We start from the raw sequence: 23,027 nt of genomic DNA, 5'->3' as shown, positions 1-23,027 counted from the left end.
ACCATAACCACCATCACTACCACCATCACCCCTACCATAACCACCATCACTACCACCATCACCACTACAATAACCACCATCACTACCACCATCACCACTACAATAACCACCCAGACAACCAACCTCCCAGAGACAATAAATCCGTCAACCAAAACAGTAAACCAAACTAACAACCACAAAATAGGATGAATAAACCCGGAAATAACAAGGATAACACGTCACAAAGTCCTATTTACGACGATACAGGAAACGCCACTAGCAACCTAATAGCGAATGACCATACTGTAGCCTCTATGTTTTTGATGGTGGTGTGGCGTGTGGCGCAGCAGCAGTGGTGGTGGTGGTGGTGGTAGGGTGGTGGCTGTGGCAGCTCAGGGGGCCTCTACCACCACTACCACAATGATATTTTCTGACCGCACAGTGTATGTATGTATGTATGTATGTATGTATGTATGTATGTATGTATTGGAGAAGAAATAGGAGGAGGAAGATAAAGTTTTACTACTAGATTATAAAGTGTTTGGTAGTGAGGTGTGTGTGTGTGTGTGTGTGTGTGTGTGTGTGTGTGTGTGCGTGTGTGTGTGTGTGTGTGTGTGTGTCCCTGCTATTTAGTGATGTAAGTATGACTATATATATGTTGGCTGTTGTAAGTCGTAAGTCTCCAACACACACTTGCCATTTACACTAATTAAAGGAACCCAGGTGAGTTATTAGGTACAGTAAATAGATGATAAGAATGACAGGTGAGATAGAAAATTTGTTAAATATATAATAATTCAACTATGATAAATATTAAGTAGATAGAGGTAATTGATAAATATTTAAATGTTTAGATAAGAATAAGAAATAATTATTATAGGAAATAGATAAGGATTTATAGGAACAAATTTAGGATAGATAAGAAATGTCTTTTATAGTTAGTATGTGAGAAGAAAATAGGACAACAAATATTCAGAAAGATGGTGGTAGTTGTGGTAGTTGTGGTGAGGTTAGATTATGGTGGTGATGATGGTGGGAGGTATGGGTGATAGTTATGATGGTGGTAGTAGTGGTGGTGGTGATGTGAGTGATGACAGACGATGGTGGTAGTAGTGGTAACGGATGATGGTGGTAATGGTGGTAGTAGTGGTGGTGATGTGAGTGATGACAGACGATGGTGGTAGTAGTGTTGGTAGTAGTGGTAACGGATGATGGTGGTAGTGGTGGTGGGTTGGTCATTAGTACGGTTCAGAGAACACTAATAACTCACTACCCTCCCTGTCTTTCTTCCTATCTTCCTATCTTTCTCCCTATCTCTCTGTCTCTCTCTGTCTGTCTGTCTCTCTCTCTCTTTGTCTTCTTCCTCATTTATCTCCCTTCTTCCCTCCCTCCTACCACCCCCTCCTCCTACCACCCCCTCCCTCCTACCACCCCCCTCCCCAGTGATCCAGGCTTGACGGCACGTGGAGTCAGTTATACACGAGGCAGTATGACACACACACACACACACACACACACACACACACACACACACACACACACACACCCCGCAGTGACGATTTATTTATTTTAACAAGATTCTCGTCTCGGTGAAGCTCTCTCTCTCTCTCTCTCTCTCTCTCTCTCTCTCTCTCTCTCTCCACTCACTCTCCACCCATCCACTGTACCTCCACCCACCCACTCCACCTCCATCCACCCACCCACACTACCTCCACACTTGAGCGCTCGATTATATAAACAGACACTTGAGCAATTAACGTGTATACTTACTATTGATTGTTAAGAGGGCCAAAGGCAGGTAGTGAGGTAATAATACAACATACAATTAACAATATAACTACCACAACTACCACAATTACAACAATTACTACAGCTACTACAATTACCACAATTACTACAACTACCAGAATTACAACAATTACTAAAACTACTACAACTACCACAATTACTCCAACTACTACAATTACTACAACTACTACAATTACTACAACTAACACAATTACTACAACTACCACAATTACAACAATTACTACAACGACTACAACTACCACAATTACAACAATTACTAAAACTAACACAATTACTCCAACTACTACAATTACTACAACTACCACAATTACAGCAATTACTACAACTACCACAATTACTACAACTACCACAATTACAACAATTACTACAACTACTACAACTACCACAATTACTACAACTACCACAATTACGACCAAAAACACAACCGACACCACTGACGAGAATTACCACAACAACCATCATCACAACTACTACATCTACCATCACCACCAACACTACCACAACCAACTCAACCACAACCACACGACCACAGCAGTTCTTGTACAACCACAGGGAAGGGCGGGGCAGGTCTGTGTGCTGTGGTGGGGACACACACACACACACACACACACACACAAATACCTTTGTTATATGTGTGTATGTTCGTGTACATGTGTGTGTGTGTGTGTATTCGTGTGTGTGTATAAATGTTTAACGAACGATATGGTTAATGTGCTGAACGAAACTATCTGGAAGAAAACTCATCATGATAGTTTTAATCTTCATGGCTATTACAAACATCTAACTATATAATTATCTATCTAAAACTGTATTTAATTATATATCTAACTCATAGTGTATATTTAATTCCGTCACGTATATCGCTAAGTCTGTGAACGCTATCAAATTATTATCTAACACAATCTAACAGTCTAACTACCGAATGAGAGTAGATCATTAATTACTATTATCTATGTTACCTACTAGTATCATCATCAACCACTACTACCACTATCATCTACTACCACCACCACCACCAACTAATACCATTATCAATTACTACTAACCACCAACCACCACTACCACCACCCACCTACCACCACCCACCTACCACTACTACCACCACCTACCACCACCCACCTACCACCCACCACCACCCACCACCACCCCACCCACCTACCACTACTACCACCACCACCTACCACCACTACCACCACCCACCTACCACCACTACCACCACCCATCTACCACTACTACCACCACCACCTACCACCACCACCACCACCACTACCACCACCCAGGGACTCCAACCAGATCAATTTCTAGTGTTTAATTGGCCCCAATGACGTTCTTAGGAGGTTCACATAAAAATAAATCCCCACCCACCGTCATGGTACACTTTATGAAGGTCCAATCATCGCTAATCACGGTAATGATTGGACTAGCTTGAGTGTTTGGACGAGGGTGTTGTTGTTCAAGTGTGTGTGTGGGAGGGAGGGAGGGAGGAAGTCAGTTGGCACTTACGACTCTGACTTCTCATCCTCTTCTCCCCCTCCTCCTCTTCCTCCTCTCTCACTATTCCTCCCTCATCTCCTTCCTCATTCCTCACACCTTCACCCTGACCCTGTTCTCCCTCATTCCTCATCTCTTCCTCACTCTCTCTGTCTTCTCCCTCACCTTCCATTCCTTTTCCCTCCCCATCCACCTCGTTCTCCCTCACCCTCCTCCTCCCTCTCACTTCAGCTCCCTCCCACACCTCACCTCCCTCCCTCACCTCACCTCCCTCACCTGTTTAAGTCTATACATATATATTTTTTAGTCTAATTATTCCGATACATTGACTGATATCATTTATGAGTCTAATTATGAGTAAGTATAATTGTTTTTTAATATATCGATGGATTGGTAAACAGTATTATAATTTAGTTTATCCCTTCGTTAATCTGTTTGTGTTTGTGGTGGCGGATTATTATTATTTTTATTCTTGCTTTTTTCGTTTTATTGGTTGGTAATATTTCTTCAGTGTCGTTATTAAATTCTATTCTCTATTTATTCATTTATTTTTTTCACTTATTGATGTATTAACGATCATTATTCCATCCTATTTATCAATTCTTTTTATTTTAATATATTTCAATTTTTTTTTCAATTCTTATATATTTTTTTATTATTATAGATATCTCTAAAACTTTCTCAGTCATGTATAATTTATTTCCCCCTTTACAAAACTTTAATAAACTTGTAAATACTTTCTAATAAACTTTCTAAATAAAGAACAAAAATACATTTCTTTATCAGCCAATTTATTCTTTATCATTTCCATTATCATAATTTTTGTGGAATAATCATAAATAAATTATCAACATTATTGGTCAATATTTTCTTTTTGTAATAATTGAAGGACTAACAAGTAATATTTTCTGACAGTTAGTAATTTATTTTGTTTATTTCTGTACAATGTATTTTTTTCTTCACAACTATGACGTAATCCTTTGAGCATTATAATTTATTACTGTATTGAGTACGATGATTTAACCTCTTGAGTACGATGATTTAACCTCTTGAGTACGATGATTTAACCTCTTGAGTACGATGACTTAACCTCTTGAGTACGATGGCATTACCTCTTGAGTACGATGATTTAACCTCTTGAGTACGGTGACTTAACCTCTTGAGTACGATGGCATTACCTCTTGAGTACGATGATTTAACCTCTTGAGTACGATGACTTGGGAAATAAAAATAATAAAACAAAAACAACAACAACAACAATAATAATAATAATAACAACACCAACAACAACACGAATAATAATAATAATAATAATAATAATAATAATAATAATAATAATAATAATAACAAGAACAACAATAATAATAACAATAACAAAACAAAAACAACAACAACAATATCAACAAAAACAGCATAAAGAACACTCTGGTATGGATCAATTCACCCACAGGTTCACCCCACGTGCCCTCATTTGCATACGACTGCCGCCTCTCCACTTCAAATCACACTCTTTCATGTTAGCTGGGACTAAATAAACTCCATTGACGATTATACAGGAAATTATTAGTTCTCTCAAGGTTATTTGACGTAATTTAAGCTTAAAATAGGGCTTATTGACGCTTAAGTTGGTTGGGGGTGGAGGGAGGGGTGAGGTGGATGAGCGGTGGATGAGGGAGGTGAGGGTGGATGAGGGAAGGTGGAGGAGGGTGAGGTAGATGAAGTGGAGGAGGGAGTGAGGTGGATGAGAGTGAGGGGTGGGGAGGGTGTGGATGAGCGGTGGAGAGGAGGGTGGAGGAGGAGGGGTGAGGTGGATGAGGGTGGAGGGAGGGGTGAGTGGATGAGGGTGGAGAGGGAGGGGTGGGGAGGGTGGGTGGATGAGGGGTGGAGGGAGGGGTGGAGGGAGGGGGTGGAGGAGGGGTGAGGTGGATGAGGGGTGGAGGGAGGGGTGAGGTGGATGAGGGTGGAGGAGGGGTGAGGTGGAGTGAGGGTGGAGGGAGGGGTGAGGTTGATGAGCGGTGGATGAGGGGTAGGAGGGAGGGGTGGAGTGGATGAGGGGTGGAGGGAGGGGTGGTGGATGAGCGGTGGATGAGGGGGGGTGGAGGAGGGGAGTGGATGAGGGGTGGAGGGAGGGGTGAGGTGGATGAGGGGGTGGAGGAGGGGGTGAGGTGGATGAGGGGTGGAGGGAGGGTGAGGTGGATGAGCGGTCGATGAGGGGAGGGTGGAGGGGTGGAGGGAGGGGTGAGGTGGATGAGGGGTGGAGGGAGGGCTGGAGGGAGGGTGAGGTGGATGAGGGGTGGAGGGAGGTGGAGGGAGGGGTGAGGTGGATGAGGGTGGAGGGGGTGAGGTGGATGAGCGGTGGATGAGGGGAGGGGTGAGGTGGATAGAAGAGGAGGGAAACGGGGGGTGGGAATCAAGGAGGGAACATAGAAGGAAGGAAGAAGGGAGGGGAAGGGAAAGGGGGCAGCACAGAGGGGGGAGGAGGGAGGGAGAGAAGGGGCAGCACAGAGGGTGGAAGGAAGGGGAGCAGAGGGAGGGAAGGAGGGAGGATATCACAGAGGGAGGGAGGGAAGGGGAGGGTGAACTCAGGTGAGACAGACCACAATAAAGTGATCAACAAGTCGGTGGCGCTTCACAGCATACCCTCACCCCCCCCTTGTTCCTACCGTGGGGACCACAGCTTAATAGTGACTCTTGACTATGGGAGAGGGAACATGGAAGAGGAACCACAGCTTAATAGTGACTCTTGACTATGGGAGGAACATGGAAGAGGAACCACAGCTTAATAGTGACTCCTTGACTATGGGAAGGAACATGGAAGAGGAACCACAGCTTAATAGTGACTCTTGACTATGGGAGGGTACATGAAGAGAATGTGGGAGAGATTACCATAGCTTGAATGAAGAAGAAAAAGAGAGAGAGAGAGAGAGAGACCCTTCCACCATGGTACATACAAGACCACTAACGCTGTTCATATTACCTGTTAAGCTCTCATAAGTGGTATAACACACGAGAGCAACAAGGACATAAATTAACCCCCTGTGTATTGTGGTGTGTATTGTTAAATTGTTATGTTACGTGGGACGGTGTTTGGGAGTATGTCAACTATGTCATTCCCCTTTCCTTCCATTCCTTTCCCCCCGTTTCCCCTTATAATTTCCCTCTCTCCTCATCGGCGCCTTACCCCTCATCGCTGACGCATTCTCACCCATCTTCATCCACCCCATCATTACTCCTTCATCCAGTCACCACCCCAATCACCCCTTTCACCCACCCCCCACCCACCACCACCCACCCAGCCACACCCACCCTTCCCTCCCCCGTCAAACAACTCCCTTCCTCATCCTTCAACAACCATCTCCCCTTTCCCTTACCTCCATCCCACCCCTTCATTACCTCTCCTTTCCCTCTCCCCTCCCGTCACCCCTCCCTTCCCCTACCCCTGTCACCCCTTCCCCTACCCCCTGTCACCCTCCTTCCTCTACCCCCGTCACCCCCCTTCCCTACCCCCTACCTCCCTAATCTAGCATACACGCACGCCCCACAGCACCATATATCACTCGTCTATAGGGCGTGTTGTCCGCCACCTTCCCCTGCCCGCCACCCCTACATCCGCGCCTGCTCAACCATCACGCCCACAACACTAACCCATCACGCCCACGCCTATTTTAACCATCACGCCCTCATATCACCCGTCATTACACCCATGTACACGCCCATATACACCACTCGATCAACAACTACAACAACAACAACAACTATCTACTATTTGACAAGAAACAGAGACTAAATTTGACACACACACACACACACACACACACACACACACACACACACACAGGCATTACAATGTAACCTCGACACAAAGAACATAAACCATTTTAGAATACAATAATCCTACCTAGACCCTCACTCCTACCCTAAACCCCTCACTCCTACCTAGACCCCTCACTGCTACCTAGACCCCTCACTCCTACCTAGACCCCTCACTCCTACCTAGACCCCTCACTCCTACCTAGACCCCCCCTCACTCCTACCTAGACCCCTCCTCCTACCTAAACCCTCCTCCTACCTAGACCCCTCACTCCTACCTAGACCCTCCTGCTACCTAGACCCTCACTCCTACCTAGACTCCTCCCTCCCTACCTAGGCCCCTCACTCCTAGACCCCTCCTCCTACCTAGACCCCTCACTCTTATCTAGACCCCTCACCCTTAGCTAGACCCCCTCACTCCCTACCTAGACCCCTCCTCCTACCTAAACCCCCTCCTCCCTACCTGAGACCCTCACTCCCTACCTAAACCCCTCCCTCACTCTACCTAGACCCTCCTCCTACCTAGACACCTCCTCCTACCTAGACCCCCCCTCACTCCTACCTAGACCCCTCCCTCCTACCTAGACCCTCACTCCTACCTGAGCCCTCACTCCTACCTAAACCCCTCACTCCTACCTAGGCTTCTCACTTACTCAAAAGCCTTTTCATGTAAGAAATAAAAGAATTAACCACATAAATATCAAAAGAAATTACTATGTTGACTAATAATTTAATCTAAGTGTGAATGTGTGTCAAATAATAGCCATGACTATTAAATTATTGAAGGCTATTTCTATTGAGTTGCTATTTACAGTACCAAGTCTGAGCTGTTGTTTTCTTACGGTATAAATTGAGTTGAGTTTATGTGATTTTGACTTGAGTAAATATAGATATGTAGTTTATATTTATTGTGTATGATGTATATAAATGGAGTATTTTGTATGTATGTGTGTGTGTGTGTATGTATTTATGTATGTATGTGTGTATGTGTGTGTGTATGTATGTATGTAAAATATAAATGTTAACAAAGACCACCTACCCCTCTCCCTCTCCCCTTCAGTTATTGCAAAACACTGGCCAAAGGGAAGGAGGAAAGTGGGAAAGGGGGGTAAAAGTCACCTGTACTAACTCCCCTTCCTCTCTCTCTCTCTCTCTCTCTCTCTCTCTCTCTCTTCCCCCCTTGCCCCTTCCTTCCTTCATCACCCTCCATTCCCCCACCCTCCCATTCCCCACCCATCACCCCCCCTCTTCGCCCCATCCATTGCAATTACCGAAAAATGAAATTCTCAACCTCTATCCTGAGTCGAAACTAATCGATGGGGGAAGATATGAGGGTGGGGAGGAGGTGAATGGCTCTCACCCCACCAGGCGCCGCCCCCCTTCCCTCCCCCTCTTCCCTCCCCCTTACACGTGTTATGCGGTCGGGTTGCGGATAAGGGACTTGGGTCGGATAGTTAGGTAGTCAAAAGGCGAGAGAGAGAGGCCACGTAAACATAAAGAAAAGAACAGAGAGAGATTGCCTTTGTCCCGCGAGATAACTTTTGTGTTTTAATGAGTCTGGTACTCTGTTGATTGTTGTGGCTGGGAGTGTGGTTTCTAAGTTTCAATTTCAGGTGAGTATATGGTTGTTAACTGCTTTGTGGGGTTGTGAGTGATTGTGAATGGTTGTGAGTGGTTTACAGAAGTCATGAATGGTTGTAACTGGTTGTGAATGGTTGTGAGTAGCTTGTAAATGGTTGTGAATGGTTGTAAGTGGTTGTGAATGGTTGTGAGTAAACTATCGTGGATAATTTTTGTTTGTTGTCATTATTATGGAGTTGTGAGTAGTTAGTTTTTGTTATAATTGTTGTTGTAAAAATATTTTGCATTAACACATTCACTTCGTAGACCAGAGACACTGTACCTTTGTAAATAAATAGAATAGGTAAGCCAGGTACACTGCATACCTTTGTAAACACGTAATGTAAATGAAACAAGTTTTTATGACGTATTTCTTGTTTGTTTTTTACGTAAATCATTTCAGCTTCGTGATGGATGTTGATAAAATGTCATGTATGTCTTAATATATGTCTAATAATTTACAGTTATTTGTGTGTGTGTGTGTGTGTGTGTGTGTGTGTGTGTGTGTGTGTGTGTACAAAAGGAAGAGGGGGAACAGCTGTGTACATGTCAGCCCTGGGTCTTGCATCACCATATAAATTATTGAAAGTTTGTGTGGCTGTGTTGAACGTGTCAGGGACCCTTAGTTCAGTATTCCCTAATACCCTGTTTTATTTTGCTTACCTGTCTCTCACCAGGTGTTGTGTTGCTTACCTGTCTCTCACCAGGTGTTGTGTTGCTTACCTGTCTCTCCTGAGTGTTGTGTTGCTTACCTGTCTCACCAGGTGTTGTGTTGCTTACCTGTCTCTCACCCAGGTGTTGTGTTGCTTACCACCTCTCTCTGGGTGTTGTGTTGCTTACTGTCTCTCTCACCAGGTGTTATTGTTGCTTACCTGTCCTCTGCCCCAGGTGTTGTTTTGCTTACCTGTCTCTCTCCAGGTGTTGTTGTGTTGCTTACCTGTCTCTCACCAGGTGTTGTGTTGCTTGCCTGTCTCTCACCAGGTGTTGTGTTGCTTACCTGTATCTCTCTCCACCAGGTGTTGTGTTGCTTACCTGTATCTCTCACCAGGTGTTGTGTTGCTTACCTGTCTCTCTCACCAGGCCGGCGTGTTGCTTACCTGTCCCTCACCAGGTGTTGTGTTGCTTGCCTGTCTCTCCTGCCAGGTGTTGTGTTGTACCTGTCTCTCACCAGGTGTTGTGTTGCTTGCCCTGTCTCTCCTCCAGGTGTTGTGTTGCTTACCTGTCTCTCCTCACCAGGTGTTGTTGCTTACCTGTCTCTCACCAGGTGTTGTGTTGCTTACCTGTCCTCTCACCCAGGTGTTGTTTCACTTACCTGTCTCACCAGGTGTTGTGTTTGCTTACCTGTCTCTCTCACCAGGTGTTGTGTTTGTGCCTGTCTCTGCAGGTGTTGTGTTGCTTACCTGTCTCTCACCAGGTGTTGTTGCTTACCTGTCTCTCACCAGTGTTGTGTTGCTTGCCTGTCTCTCACCAGGTGGCGCTTACCTGTCTCTCACCAGTGTTGTGTTGCACCTGTCTCTCACCCAGGTGTTGTTTTGCTTACCTGTCTCTCACCAGGTATTTGTGTTGCTTACCTGTCTCTCCTGGGTGTTGTGTTGCCCTTGTCTCTCACCAGGTGTTGTGTTTGCCTGTCTCTCACCAGGTGTTGTGTTGCTTACCTGTCTCACAGGTGTTGTGTTGCCTGTCTCTCACCAGGTGTTGTGTTGCTTACCTGTCCCTCACCAGGTGTTGTGTTTGCTTACCTGTCTCTCACAGGTGTTGTGTTTGCTTACCTGTCTCTCACCAGGTGTGTGTTGCTTGCCTGTCTCTCACCAGGTGTTGTGCTTACCTGTCTCTCACCAGGTGTTGTGTTGCTTACCTGTCTCTCACCAGGTGTTGTGTTGCCTGTCTCTCACCCAGGTGTTGTTTTGCTTACCTGTCTCTCACCAGTGTTGTGTTGTACCTGTCTCTCCTGGAGTGTTTGTGTTGTACCTGTCTCTCACCAGGTGTTGTGTTGCTTACCTGTCTCTCTCACAGGTGTTGTATGTTGCTTACCTGTCTCTCACAGGTGTTGTGTTGCTTACCTGTATCTCTCACCAGGTGTTGTGTTCTTACCTGTCTCTCACCAGGTGTTGTGTTGCCCACCTGTCTCTCACCCAGGTGTTGTTTTGCTTACCTGTCTCTTCACCAGGTGTTGTGTTGCCTGTCTCTCACCAGGTGTTGTATTTGCTTGCCTGTCTCTGCCAGGTGTTGTGTTGCTACCTGTCTCTCACAGGTGTTGTGTTGCTTACCTGTCTCTCCCCCAGGTGTTGTGTTGCTTACCTGTCTCTCACCAGGTGTGTTGCTTACCTGTCCCTCACCAGGTGTTGTGTTGCTTACCTGTCTCTCACCAGGTGTTGTGTTGCTTACCTGTCTCTCACCAGGTGTTGTGTTGCTTACCTGTCTCTCACCAGGTGTTGTGTTGCTTACCTGTCTCTCACCAGGTGTTGTGTTGCTTACCTGTCTCTCACCAGGTGTTGTGATTTGCTTACCTGTCTCTGACCCAGGTGTTGTTTGTACCTGTCTCTCACCCAGGTGTTGTGTTGTACATCTCTCACCAGGTGTTGTGTTGCTTGCCTGTCTCTCTACCAGTGTTGTATTTGCTTACTGTCCTATCACCAGGTGTTGTGTTGCTTCCTGTCTCTCACCAGGTGTTGTGTTGCTTACCTGTCTCTCACCAGGTGTTGTGTTGCTTACCTGTCCCTCACCAGGTGTTGTGTTGCCACCTGTCTCTCACCAGGTGTTGTGTTGCTTACCTGTCTCTCACCAGGTGTTGTGTTGCTGCCTGTCTCACCAGGTGTTGTGTTGCTTACCTGTCTCTCCACCAGGTGTTGTGTTGCTTACCTGTCTCTCACCAGGTGTTGTGTTGCTTACCTGTCTCTCACCCAGGTGTTGTTTTGCTTGCCTGTCTCTCCTGGGTGTTGTGTTGCCCTGTCTCTCACCAGGTGTTGTGTTGCTTGCCTGTCTCTCACCAGGTGTTGTGTTGCTTACCTGTCTCACCAGGTGTGTGTTGCCTGTCTCTCACCAGGTGTTGTGTTGCTTACCTGTCTCACCAGGTGTTGTGTTGCTACCTGTCTCTCACCAGTGTTGTATTTGCTTACCACAGCGGCTCTCACCAGGTGTTGTGTTGCTTACCTGTGTCCTCACCAGGTGTTGTGTTGCTTACCTGTCTCTCACCAGGTGTTGTGTTGCTTACCTCTCACCAGGTGTTGTGTTGCTTGCCTGTCTCTCACCAGGTGTTGTATTTATACCTGTCTCTCACCCAGGTGTTGTGTTGCTTACCTGTGTCTCACCAGGTGTTGTGTTGCTTACCTGTCTCTCACCAGGTGTGTGTTGCTTGCCTGTCTCTAGGTGTTGTTTTTACCTGCCTCCAGGTGTGTGTTGCTTACCTGTCTCTCACCCAGGTGTTGTTTGTACCTGTCCTCACCAGGTGGTGTTGCTACCTGTCCCACCAGTGTTGTCTTGCCTTGTTTTTACCTGTCTCACCCAGGTGTTGTGTTGCTTACCTGTCTCTCACCAGGTGTTGTGTTGCTTACCTGTCTCTCACCAGGTGTTGTTGCTTACCTGTCTCTACCAGGTGTTGTGTTGCTTTACCTGTCTCTCACCAGGTGTTGTTGCTTACCTGTCCCTCACCAGGTGTTGTGTTGCTTACCTGTCTCTCACCAGGTGTTGTGTTGCTTATCTCCCTGCTCGTCCTCACAGGTTTTTTGCTTCCTCTCACCAGTGTTGTTTGCCTGTCTCTCACCAGGTGTTGTGTTGCTTACCTGCTCTCTCACCAGGTGTTGTTTTGCTTACCTGTCTCTCACCAGGTGTTGTGTTTGCCACCTGTCCCTCACAGGTGTTGTGTTTGCTTGTCTCTCCGGGTGTTGTGTTGCTTACCTGTTGCTTACCTGTCTCTCACCAGGTGTTGTGTTGCTTACCTGTCCCTCCCAGGTGTTGTTTGCTTACCTGTCTCTCACCAGGTGTTGTGTTGCTTACCTGTCTCTCACCAGGTGTTGTGTTGCACCTGTCTCTCACCAGGTGTTGTGTTGCTTACCTGTCTCTCACCAGGTGTTGTGTTGCTTACCTGTCTCTCACCAGGTGTTGTTGTTGCTTACCTGTCTCTCACCCAGGTGTTGTTTTGCTTACCTGTCTCTCACCAGGTGTTGTGTTGCTTACCTGTCTCTCACCAGTGTTGTGTTGCTTGCCTGTCTCACCAGGTGTTGTGTTGCTTACCTGTCTCACCAGGTGTTGTGTTGCTTACCTGTCTCTCACCAGGTGTTGTGTTGCTTACCTGTCTCTACCAGGTGTTGTGTTGCTACCTGTCCCTCACCAGGTGTTGTGTTGCTTACCTGTCCTCTCACCAGGTGTTGTGTTGCTTACCTGTCTCTCACCAGGTGTTGTGTTGCTTACCTGTCTCTCACCAGGTGTTGTGTTGCTTACCTGTCTCTCACCAGGTGTTGTGTTGCTTACCTGTCTCTCACCAGGTGTTGTGTTGCTTACCTGTCTCTCACAGTGTTGTTTGCTTACCTGTCTCTCACCAGGTGTTGTGTTGCTTACCTGTCTCTCACCAGGTGTTGTGTTGCTTACCTGTCTCTCACCAGGTGTTGTGTTGTACCTGTCTCTCACCAGGTGTTGTGTTGCTTACCTGTCTCTCTCACCAGGTGTTGTTTTGCTACCTGTCCTCACCAGGTGTTGTGTTGCCTACCTGTCTCTCTCACCAGGTGTTGTGTTGCTTACCTGTCTCTCACCAGGTGTTGTTTGCTTACCTGTCTCTCACCAGGTGTTGTGTTGCTTCACCTGTCTCTCACCAGGTGTTGTGTTGCTTACCTGTCTCTCACCAGGTGTTGTTTTGCTTACCTGTCCCTGTCTCTCACCAGGTGTTGTGTTGCTTCTGTCTCTCACCAGGTGTTGTGTTGCTTACCTGTCCCTCACCAGGTGTTGTGTTTGCCCTGTCTCTCACCAGGTGTTGTGTTGCTTACCTGTCTCTCACCAGGTGTTGTGTTGCTTGCCTGTCTCTCACCAGGTGTTGTGTTGCTTACCTGTCTCTCACCAGGTGTTGTGTTGCTTACCTGTCTCTCACCGGTGTTGTGTTTGCTTACCTGTCTCTCACCAGGTGTTGCACCTGTCTCTCGTTCTTACCTGTCTCTCACCAGGTGTTGTGTTGCTTCCCTGTTTTTGCTTACCTGTCTCTCACCAGGTGTTGTTTGCTTACCTGTCTCTCACACCAGGTGTTGTGTTTGCTATGTCCCTCACCAGGTGTTGTTTTGCTTACCTGCTCCTCACCAGGTTTGTATTTGCTTACCTGTCTCTCACAGGTGTTGTTTTGCTTACCTGTCTCACCCAGGTGTTGTGTTGCTTACCTGTCTCTCACCAGGTGTTGTGTTGCTTGCCTGTCTCTCACCAGGTGTTGTGTTGCTTACCTGTCTCTCACCAGGTGTTGTGTTGCTTACCTGTCTCTCACCAGGTGTTGTGTTTGCTTACCTGTCTCTCACCAGGTGTTGTGTTGCTTACCTGTCCCTCACCAGGTGTTGTGTTGCTTACCTGTCTCTCACCAGGTGTTGTGTTGCTTACCTGTCTCACCAGGTGTTGTGTTGCTTACCTGTCTCTCACCAGGTGTTGTGTTTTACCTGTCTCTCACCAGGTGTTGTGTTGCTTACCTGTCTCTCACCAGGTGTTGTTTTGCTTACCTGTCTCTCCCAGGTGTTGTTTTGCTTACCTGTCTCTCACCAGGTTTGTGTTGCTACCTGTCTCTCACCAGGTGTTGTGTTGTTCTTCCTGTCTCACCAGGTGTTGTGTTGCTTACCTGTCTCTCACCAGGTGTTGTGTTGCTCCTGCTCCGGGTGTTTGTTTGCCTGTCTCTCACCAGGTGTTTTTTTGCTTACCTGTCCCTCACCAGGTGTTGTGTTGCTTACCTGTCTCTCACCAGGTGTTGTGTTGCTTACCTGTCTCTCACCAGGTGTTGTGTTGCTTGCCTGTCTCTCACCAGGTGTTGTGTTGCTTACCTGTGTCTCACCTTATCATTACCTTCTCTTTATTTTACCTTTATTGTCCTTATTGCTTATTTTTCCCTTTATCACTTATTTGTTATCATATATTATTATTATTTTCTATTTATTGACTTTATTTGTTATTCATTTATGTTGTTTATTTTTTGTTTATGTTTATTGTATTTATCTTTCCTTCTCTTTCTAATCATCATCTATCCCTCTCCCTTCTTCTCTCTCTCCTTACATATGCTCTCAGTTCCTCCCTCTATCTGCTCCCTCCATCACTACCTCCCCTCCCTCACCCCCTCCATCTCTACCCTCCCTCCCAGCCATCTCCTCTCCTCCATACCTCCATCCACCCTCATCCCATCCCCTCCTACCCTCCTCCATCACCCCTCCATCTCACCCTCCCTCATGACCAGCCTCCCTCCATCTGCTCCCTCCATCACTACCTCCCCTCCCTCACCCCCCATCTCTACCCTCCCTCATTGCCAGCATCTCTCCATCTGCTCCCTCCCTCACTACCCTCCTCCCTCACCCCCCCATCTCTACCCTCCCTCATTGCCAGCATCTCTCCATCTGCTCCCTCCTCACTACCCTCCCTCCCTCACCCCCCATCTCCTACCCTCCTCATTGCCAGCATCTCTCCATCTGCTCCCTCCATCACTACCCTCCCTCCTCCCTCCCTCCCTCCACCTGCCTTCTTCATCGCCAGCCCTCTCGACCCCAATCGACATTTCGCGCAAAACCGCATCATTTGTTTGACTCGTGTGTGAATACTCAGTGGTTTCCATGGCTCAATAGCTCTTAACCAACGTGACAAGGGGGGCGTGGGTAGGTGTCGCAGGGCTTGGGTATTGGGCGTGGGTGGTATTGTTGACGCGTGGGTGGTGTTGTTGACGCGTGGGTGGGTGGTGTTGATTGTGTGGGTGGTGTTGTTAGCGCGTGGGTGGTGGTGCTGATCGTGGGTGGGTGGTGTTGATGCGTGGGTGGGTGGTGTTGGCACGTGGTTGGTGTTGTTGGCACGTGGATGTGGTAGAGGGCATAAGGTAGTGTTTTGGAGCGTGTGTGGATGAAGGTGTTGTGGTAGGCGCGTGTAGATGGTGGTGTAAGAGGCGTGGGTGCAGGAGGCGTGGGTGGGTGGTCTGGTAATGGGCGTGTGGTATTGACTAAGGGTAAAAAGGAAAAAGAAGGGAAATTATGACATACTTACAAGAGAGGAAACTGTGTGTGTGTGTGTGTGTGTGTGTGTGTGTGTGTGTGTGTGTGTGTGTGTGTGTGTGTGTGTGTGTGTGTACGTAGAGAGAGTCACACCATCCTACAATACACACAATACATTAGCTTAAAAGCACACGTTACAACTAATCTATGACACACATTATAAAACTAGACACAATGAAACAGTGAAACAGTGGTTGAGAGTTAGCAGCAGACGTCAGGGTGACAAGGGTGCGTCACAGTGGTCACACAACGCATGTCGTCACGTCCACAGCCAGAATTTCCTGACGTAACCACAGCACCGCATTACGCCCTTCTTCTTCTACCCTCTCCCCCTTACCCCTCACCCTCTCTCCCCCTCCTCCCCTACCCCTCTCTCCCCTACCCCTCTCCCTTTCTCCCTTCCCCCCTCCCCTTCCCCCCCTCACTTCCTTTGTTTACCTTTTGTCATTTGTTTCTGTTGCGTGTCTCCATTATGTGTATTACGTCTGTTATTTCCTCTTCGTCTGTTCACTTTTTTTTTCCTTTTCCATCCTAATATATTTTGTTTCTTCCCCCTTTTTATTTACCTTACGTTTATTTCCCCTATGTATTGTTTATTATCTATGTCATTTATCTATTTAGTGTCTCTACTTTATCATTCATCTTTATCAGAGTTTTGCTTTTATTTATGTTCTTTGTAGTTTTGTTTCTCACTGTTTACGTTTCATCATCAGTGTGTGTGTGTGTGTGTGTGTGTGTGTGTGTGTGTGTGTGTGTGTGTGTGTGTGTGTGTGTGTGTGTGTTTCCCTACCTAACGTAACCTAACCTAATAACAACCTGTTTCTTTACAATCATTTACTAACGGCTATTGTATCTTATTGGTGTTTGTTTATGCTATTACGTTTACACACACACACACACACACACACACACACACACACACACACACACACACACACACACACACACACACACAATTTGAATTTGATACAAGACAAAATTTAACTTAAAATCGAAGTATATTCTTTTAGTTGGGAGAAGGAGAGAAGGGGGGAGGGAGAGAGGGTAGTGGTGGGAGGGGGTTGGGAGTGGGGTGAGAGGGTAGTGGGTGGGAGTGGGGTTGGGAGTGGGAGAGAGAGGGGTAGTGGGTGGGAGTGGGGGTTGGGGAGTGAGGGTGGGTGGGAGGGGGGAGGGGAGGAGAGGGTAGTGGGTGGGAGTGAGAGAGGGTAGTGGGTGGGAGTGAGGTTGGGAGTGGGAGTGAGAGAGGGTAGTGGGTGGGAGTGGGGGTTGGGGTGGAGTGAGAGGGTAGTGGGTGGGGTGGGGTTGGGAGGGGGTGAGAGAGGGTAGTGGGTGGAGTGAGGGTTGGGAGGTTAGGGATTAGGAGTTAGGGGGTGAGGGGTGAGAGAAGGGAGGTAGGTGTAGGGGTGAAGGTCTCAACCATCAATTGATTAATATAGGTGGAAAAATTATACCTTCAAAGATATACCGAGAATATATCAGGATATATTCTACCTATGACAGTGGTGGGTGAGAGGTCTAACGCTGGCCTTGTGAAGTAGACACACACCTGGACCTGCTCACCCCCTCACCACCTGGCCTACACACCCCTCACTCACCTGGCCCTACTCACCCCCTCACACCTGGCCTTACTAACCCCACACACCCTGGCCCTACTCACCCCTCACACACCTGGCCCTACACACCCCCCTCACTCACCTGGCTTCTCACCCCCTCACACACCTGGCCTTACTAACCCCACACACCTGGCCCTACTCACCCCCTCACACACCTGGCCCCCACACCCCTCACTCACCTGGCCCTACTCATCCCTCACACACCTGGCCCTTCACCCCCTCACACCTGTCTACTCACCCCCCTCACACACCTGGCCTTACTAATCCCACACCCTGGCCTCCTCCTCACACCCCCCTGGCCCCCCATCCCCCCCTGTCTCAAGAGTTCTTCCATCATTGCCTCACGAAAACAAAAAACCTGTCACTATCATTATGTTTTGATTATAATATTCTGTTTGGTGTGTGTGTGTGTGTGTGTGTGTGTGTGTGTGTGTGTGTGTGTGTGTGTGTGTGTGTGTGTGTGTGTTCTTACAACCAGACAAAATACAAGTAAAATGCATTACGTAATTTGTCAGAGATCATTGTTAAGAACGAAGCAAATTGACTGTGTGTCCTTGTACACACACACACACCCACACACACACACTATTCTACCGTATTTCTTAGTGTGTGTGTTCTGTCCACGGTGGCGAAGCTATTATCACCTGTACACTGAGATGGCGAACAAGATGGCGAGTAAATTGCGTCGAAACTCAACTATAGGTACATATGTTATTGTCTATATACGAGGCCGACTACTGTGTGTGTGTGTGTGTGTGTGTGTGTGTGTGTGTGTGTGTAGCGCCATCTGTCCGCCTTCAGAAAATTACGCTGTTATCTCTGAAGTCGACGTCGTTCTGGTTCGCTAACAATTTATTATTTTTATTTTACATTATTAATTTTTTTTTTCAAGCGTTTCCAGAGCCAGAACTTTCACCGTGTGTGTGTTGCGTGTGTGTGTGTGTGTGTGCGTGTGCGTGTGTGTGTGTGTGTGTCCGTCCATTAAGTGAAGAAGGTATAACGGGAAGATTTTTTTGGGGGCGGTGGATCTGGAGGTGCGAGCTAGCGTGTTTGCTGTGGTAGTAGTGCTGGTAGTTGTGGTAATGGTGGTAGTAGTGTTCATAGTTATTCTAAAAATGTTGGTAGTAGTGGTAGTTCTGGTAATAGTTGTAGTGGATTGTTGTAGTGATTGTAGCGATGGTAGTTGTTATGGTAGTATCACCTGTGAGAGGAGGTTTAGAATAATGGTAGTCGTGATGTCTGGTTATGTAAGTGGTAGGGGGCGTTGGTAGTGGTGGTAGTAGTGGTAGATGGGAGTGATATGGGAAGTGGTCGGTGATGGTAATGGATAGTGGTAGTGATAACGTTATGTTAGGTGGATGTTGGTTGGCTATTATGCTAATGGTAAAGGTGTTTAGAGCGATGGTGGTAATGGTGGTTGCTGCCATGGTGGTAGTATATGAAGGAGTACTCACGGCTATGGTAGTGGTGGTAACGATTGTAGTAGTAACGATTGTGGTAGTGGTTATAGTAATGATCGTGGTAATAGTTGTAGTAACGATTGTGGTAGTAATGGTAATGAATGTGATTATAATGATTGAGGTAACGATTGTGATAGTAGTTGTAGTTTCGATTTTGATAATGGTTGTGATTAGGATTGTTGTTAGTGGTGGTTGTGGTAACCTAGTAAATATAACAAAGAACTGGTAGTAGCAGCAGTGGTTGTAGTTGTGGTAGTAATAGTGGTAGTAGTTGTGGTAGTAATAGTTGTAGTAGTGGTAATAGTGGTAGAATCTCCTCCAGTTAGGTAGCAGAAGTAACTGGTGAAGATGACAGGTTTGGAAGAACTGGTGGTCATGTAGGTGGTAACAGTCAGCAGTGTGTATTTGGCGGTCACATTGCAGGGTAGTTGTTGGCAGTGATGATAGCGGTGATGGTGGTTGGTGATGGTGGCAGGTGATGGTGGTTGGTGATGGTGGCAGGTGATGGTGGTTGGTGATGGTGGTTGGTGATGGTGGCAGGTGATGGTGGTTGGTGATGGTGGTTGTAGTGGAGGTAGCGAAGCGAGTAGAATGGCAGGCAGGGAAGAGGAGGCAGGAGGAGGAGGAGGAGGAATAGGAAGAGGAGGAAGGTGAGGAAAGAAAGAGGAAAGGGGAAAATGAGGAAATTGAAGTGGGTGGAAGGAGGAGGTGGAGAAATGGAAGGGGGAAATGGGAGGAGAGAAAGAGGAGGATGGGGTAGGAGGAAGGAGGAATAAAGAGAAATAGGAGGAGGAGGAAGAGAAGGGGAAGGAGGAGAGGAGAAGAACAGGAGGAAAAGAGGGAGGAGGGAAGAAGGGAGAAGAGGAGGGCAGGAGGCGTGGCCGTGGTGATACATCATGACTGTGGTTCCCCGCTCACCCCACACGACCGGATACACACACACACACACACACACCACCCATAGCGCCACCACCGCCCACCACCAGCTCCTCCCCCACCACCAGCTCCCTCCCCACACAACCCCCTCCCCCCTCTCAGTGTCGAATGTCCTCATCTTAACCCCCCTTCAGGTTCACCCCCTTCTCTCTTTCTCTCCACCTCTCCATTCCCCTACTTTCTTCCCATCTTCCCTTCTCCATTCTTCCTCTCCCTTACCCTCTTATATCCCCTCCCCCCTCTCTATCCCCCTCCTCTCCCTCCCTCTTCCCTCCTACATCCCCTCCTCCATTCCTGTAGTCCGGATACTGCCAGTTTTGACATCACAGAAAATTTCAAGTTTATTGCATCTGATACAGGAAATTACCTCCCCTGGGGGCCCTGTACGTCCTACAGGGGGTCCTTCCGGTCCACTGTAAACCTCCTGTATCTAACATCCTTCAGGAGATACAGCACCTTCAGGAGTGGTTAAACACAGACCGTAAATTTTTTTTTGGGGGGAATGGCGTCGTGGTGGTGGGCAGTGGTCGCCAACCCTCAGATGTAAGTGTTGGGGACATTGGTTGATTGGTGTAGTTTGGGGTTATTTTTTTTATGGTCATCGTCGTTGTTATCTGTGTCCAAATGTCCTAATTGTCATGTTAATTAGACTACTGTGATGGTATTCTATGTCCGAATTTTTATTACATTGTGAGTTTAGTATATACGGACCTTGCTATATACGGACGTTAGTATATACGGACCTTGATATATACGGATGTTAGTATATACGGACCTTGATATATACGGACCTCGATATATACGGACCTTGATATATACGAACCTTGATATATACGGACCTTAGTATACAAGCTCCTCAGTATATACGGACCTTGATATACACAGACCTTAGAATATACGAACCTTAACAATATACGAACCTTAACAATTTACGAACCTTAGTAATATACGAACCTTAGTAATATACGAACCTTAGTAATATACGAACCTTAGTAATATACGAACATATATATACGAACCTTAGCAATATACAAACCTTAACAATATACGAAACTTTGTATACACGAACCTTAACAATATACGAACCTTAGCATAAACGACACAATTTCCCTATCGACAAGAGACCATCAGATTCCCCATGTAACTCAGTGCCTTGATTTCTTCCTTACAGAAAAACCAGAAGACGAGGGTTCTGTCAGAGTGGGTGGTAAAGGCAAGAAGATGCGGAAACCCCGGACCATCTACTCTTCCTTACAACTACAGCAGCTTAACAAGATATTCCAGAGGACGCAGTACCTATCCCTGCCCGAGCGCGCTAGGTTGGCCGCCAAGCTCGGTCTCACACAAACTCAGGTAAATTAATTGGCTTTTTTCTTCTTGTTTTTTTTATGCTGAAGGAGTTTTTTTGGTTTTGTTTGGGTTTTTAGTTGGAATTGTTTTTATTTTTTAATGTTTTTTTACGCTGTTTTTTTTTTCATTTTAAAATGGGATTTATTTTTATTTTTATTTATTTTTTATGTTTTGTTTACTTTTTCAAGTTAGATAATGAAGATAACGAAATTATTTTAGTTTTAAAGAGATAAATAATATTTTAAAAGTTTATTGAATATAATTTTCAAGTTTGTCACGAAAATTAAGAGAGAGAAAATGAAGTAATTTTAAAGTATATTGAACATTATTCACGTATTGAAGAATGGATAAATAAGGCAAGAATGAATAAATAAGGGAAGAATGAATAGATAAAGGAAAATAAATAAATAAGGGAAAAATGAATAAAGGAAAAATAAATAAATGAAGAAAAATAAATAAATAAGGTAAGAATGAATAAATAAATGAAAAATGAATAAATTAGGGAATTTAAAGAAGCGATATATAACATATTTACACTTAAATATACCCTGACTGTGTAGTGCTTCGCCTCCACACCTCAACCAGATGTTACGACACATGTAAACACTGAGATTAATGCCGGATATAAACGCACATATGGTAATGAACAAACACACACACACACACACACACACACACACACACACACACACACACACGTACACAAGACGGGGCTAACATATACAGTACATACAGTATATCCACACTTGTCATGTGTATTAAGATGCAAATACACACAGATCGTTTACATGCATACACAAATATACAACTTTTCTCTAAGGCGGACAAATATACAGACATTTATACCGTTATATATGTATATTAGCCAAATAAACAGATGTATTTATATAAAAACTAACCATACATACACAATATATACATACGCATACTTGCCATGAAATTTAACAGACAGACAGACAGACAGAGGGAATATACAGATTGACTGAGGGTATATTTAGAGCCATTAACAGTATATCAAGCAGTATACTCTCAAGGTAAAATAGGGAGAGTATACATAGTGGTGACGGGAACCCCTATTATACACATCTGGTGCTAATGACCTCACCTGACCTGGCCGCGTGACGTCATGGAGTGGATATCAACATTAATGACGTCATATAGACAGATGCTAGTATTGGTGACGTCAGAGTGATATTTAAATGGCTGTTAAAATTGATGACGTCAGGGCTCATCACCCACTAGTACTTCTCAAGGCTAAGTGATTTCTCAACACCATATTAGGCGACCTCAGGCCCTCCAGTGGTCGGCCTCCAGCCTGAGGTCAACTGAGGTAAAATATTTAGAGGTTATATTTTAAATGGTTATTGGCGTAAATGGTTAATGGTTTAATTGTTAATAGTTTAAATGGTCAAGATCTAAAGGCTCTGAGTTGGAGAAAAGGGAAAAAGATCTCTCAGTGAATTAGTCAGTTAGTTAATGCGTTTATAAGACTGGCTAATCCCCTGTAAGACAACAAGTATGAATGGGTATTGGTGATTGGAGAATAATTACTCCCTCAGTTGTAACATACATTCATTATTTAGGTCAGTACAGACGGGTATTTTAGCTGAATATAACTCAGCTATAGACAGAGACTAAAACAGCTAAAAGGAAAAGTGTGTTATTGTACATCATCAAAAAGCTAAGACGACAGCTAAAAATATTTAGATGGTCTCTTATATTATCTAAGACATAAAAAAATAAGAAAACGCGCC

The 23,027-nt window shown here is 45.8% G+C and overlaps 1 protein-coding gene across 1 annotated transcript in view; it reads left to right on the top strand.

Annotated features, from left to right (window-relative positions):
- LOC121873069 (homeotic protein distal-less-like) overlaps positions 1 to 22,602 on the top strand; it is a 55,649-nt gene extending 33,047 nt beyond the window's left edge. Inside the window, exons 3-4 of the mRNA XM_042376386.1 lie at positions 21,095 to 21,276; positions 22,555 to 22,602. Of these exons, the coding sequence (XP_042232320.1) occupies positions 21,095 to 21,276; positions 22,555 to 22,602 (230 nt within the window). The remainder of the gene's footprint in view (positions 1 to 21,094; positions 21,277 to 22,554) is intronic.
- Positions 22,603 to 23,027: the final 425 nt, after the last annotated feature.

Source organism: Homarus americanus, unplaced genomic scaffold (assembly GCF_018991925.1).
Source record: "Homarus americanus isolate GMGI-L3 unplaced genomic scaffold, GMGI_Hamer_2.0 scaffold11022, whole genome shotgun sequence".
Taxonomy (NCBI): Eukaryota; Metazoa; Arthropoda; class Malacostraca; order Decapoda; family Nephropidae; genus Homarus; species Homarus americanus.
The sequence above is the reverse complement of the archived record's forward strand: the minus strand, read 5'-3'. Positions and strand labels throughout refer to the sequence as shown.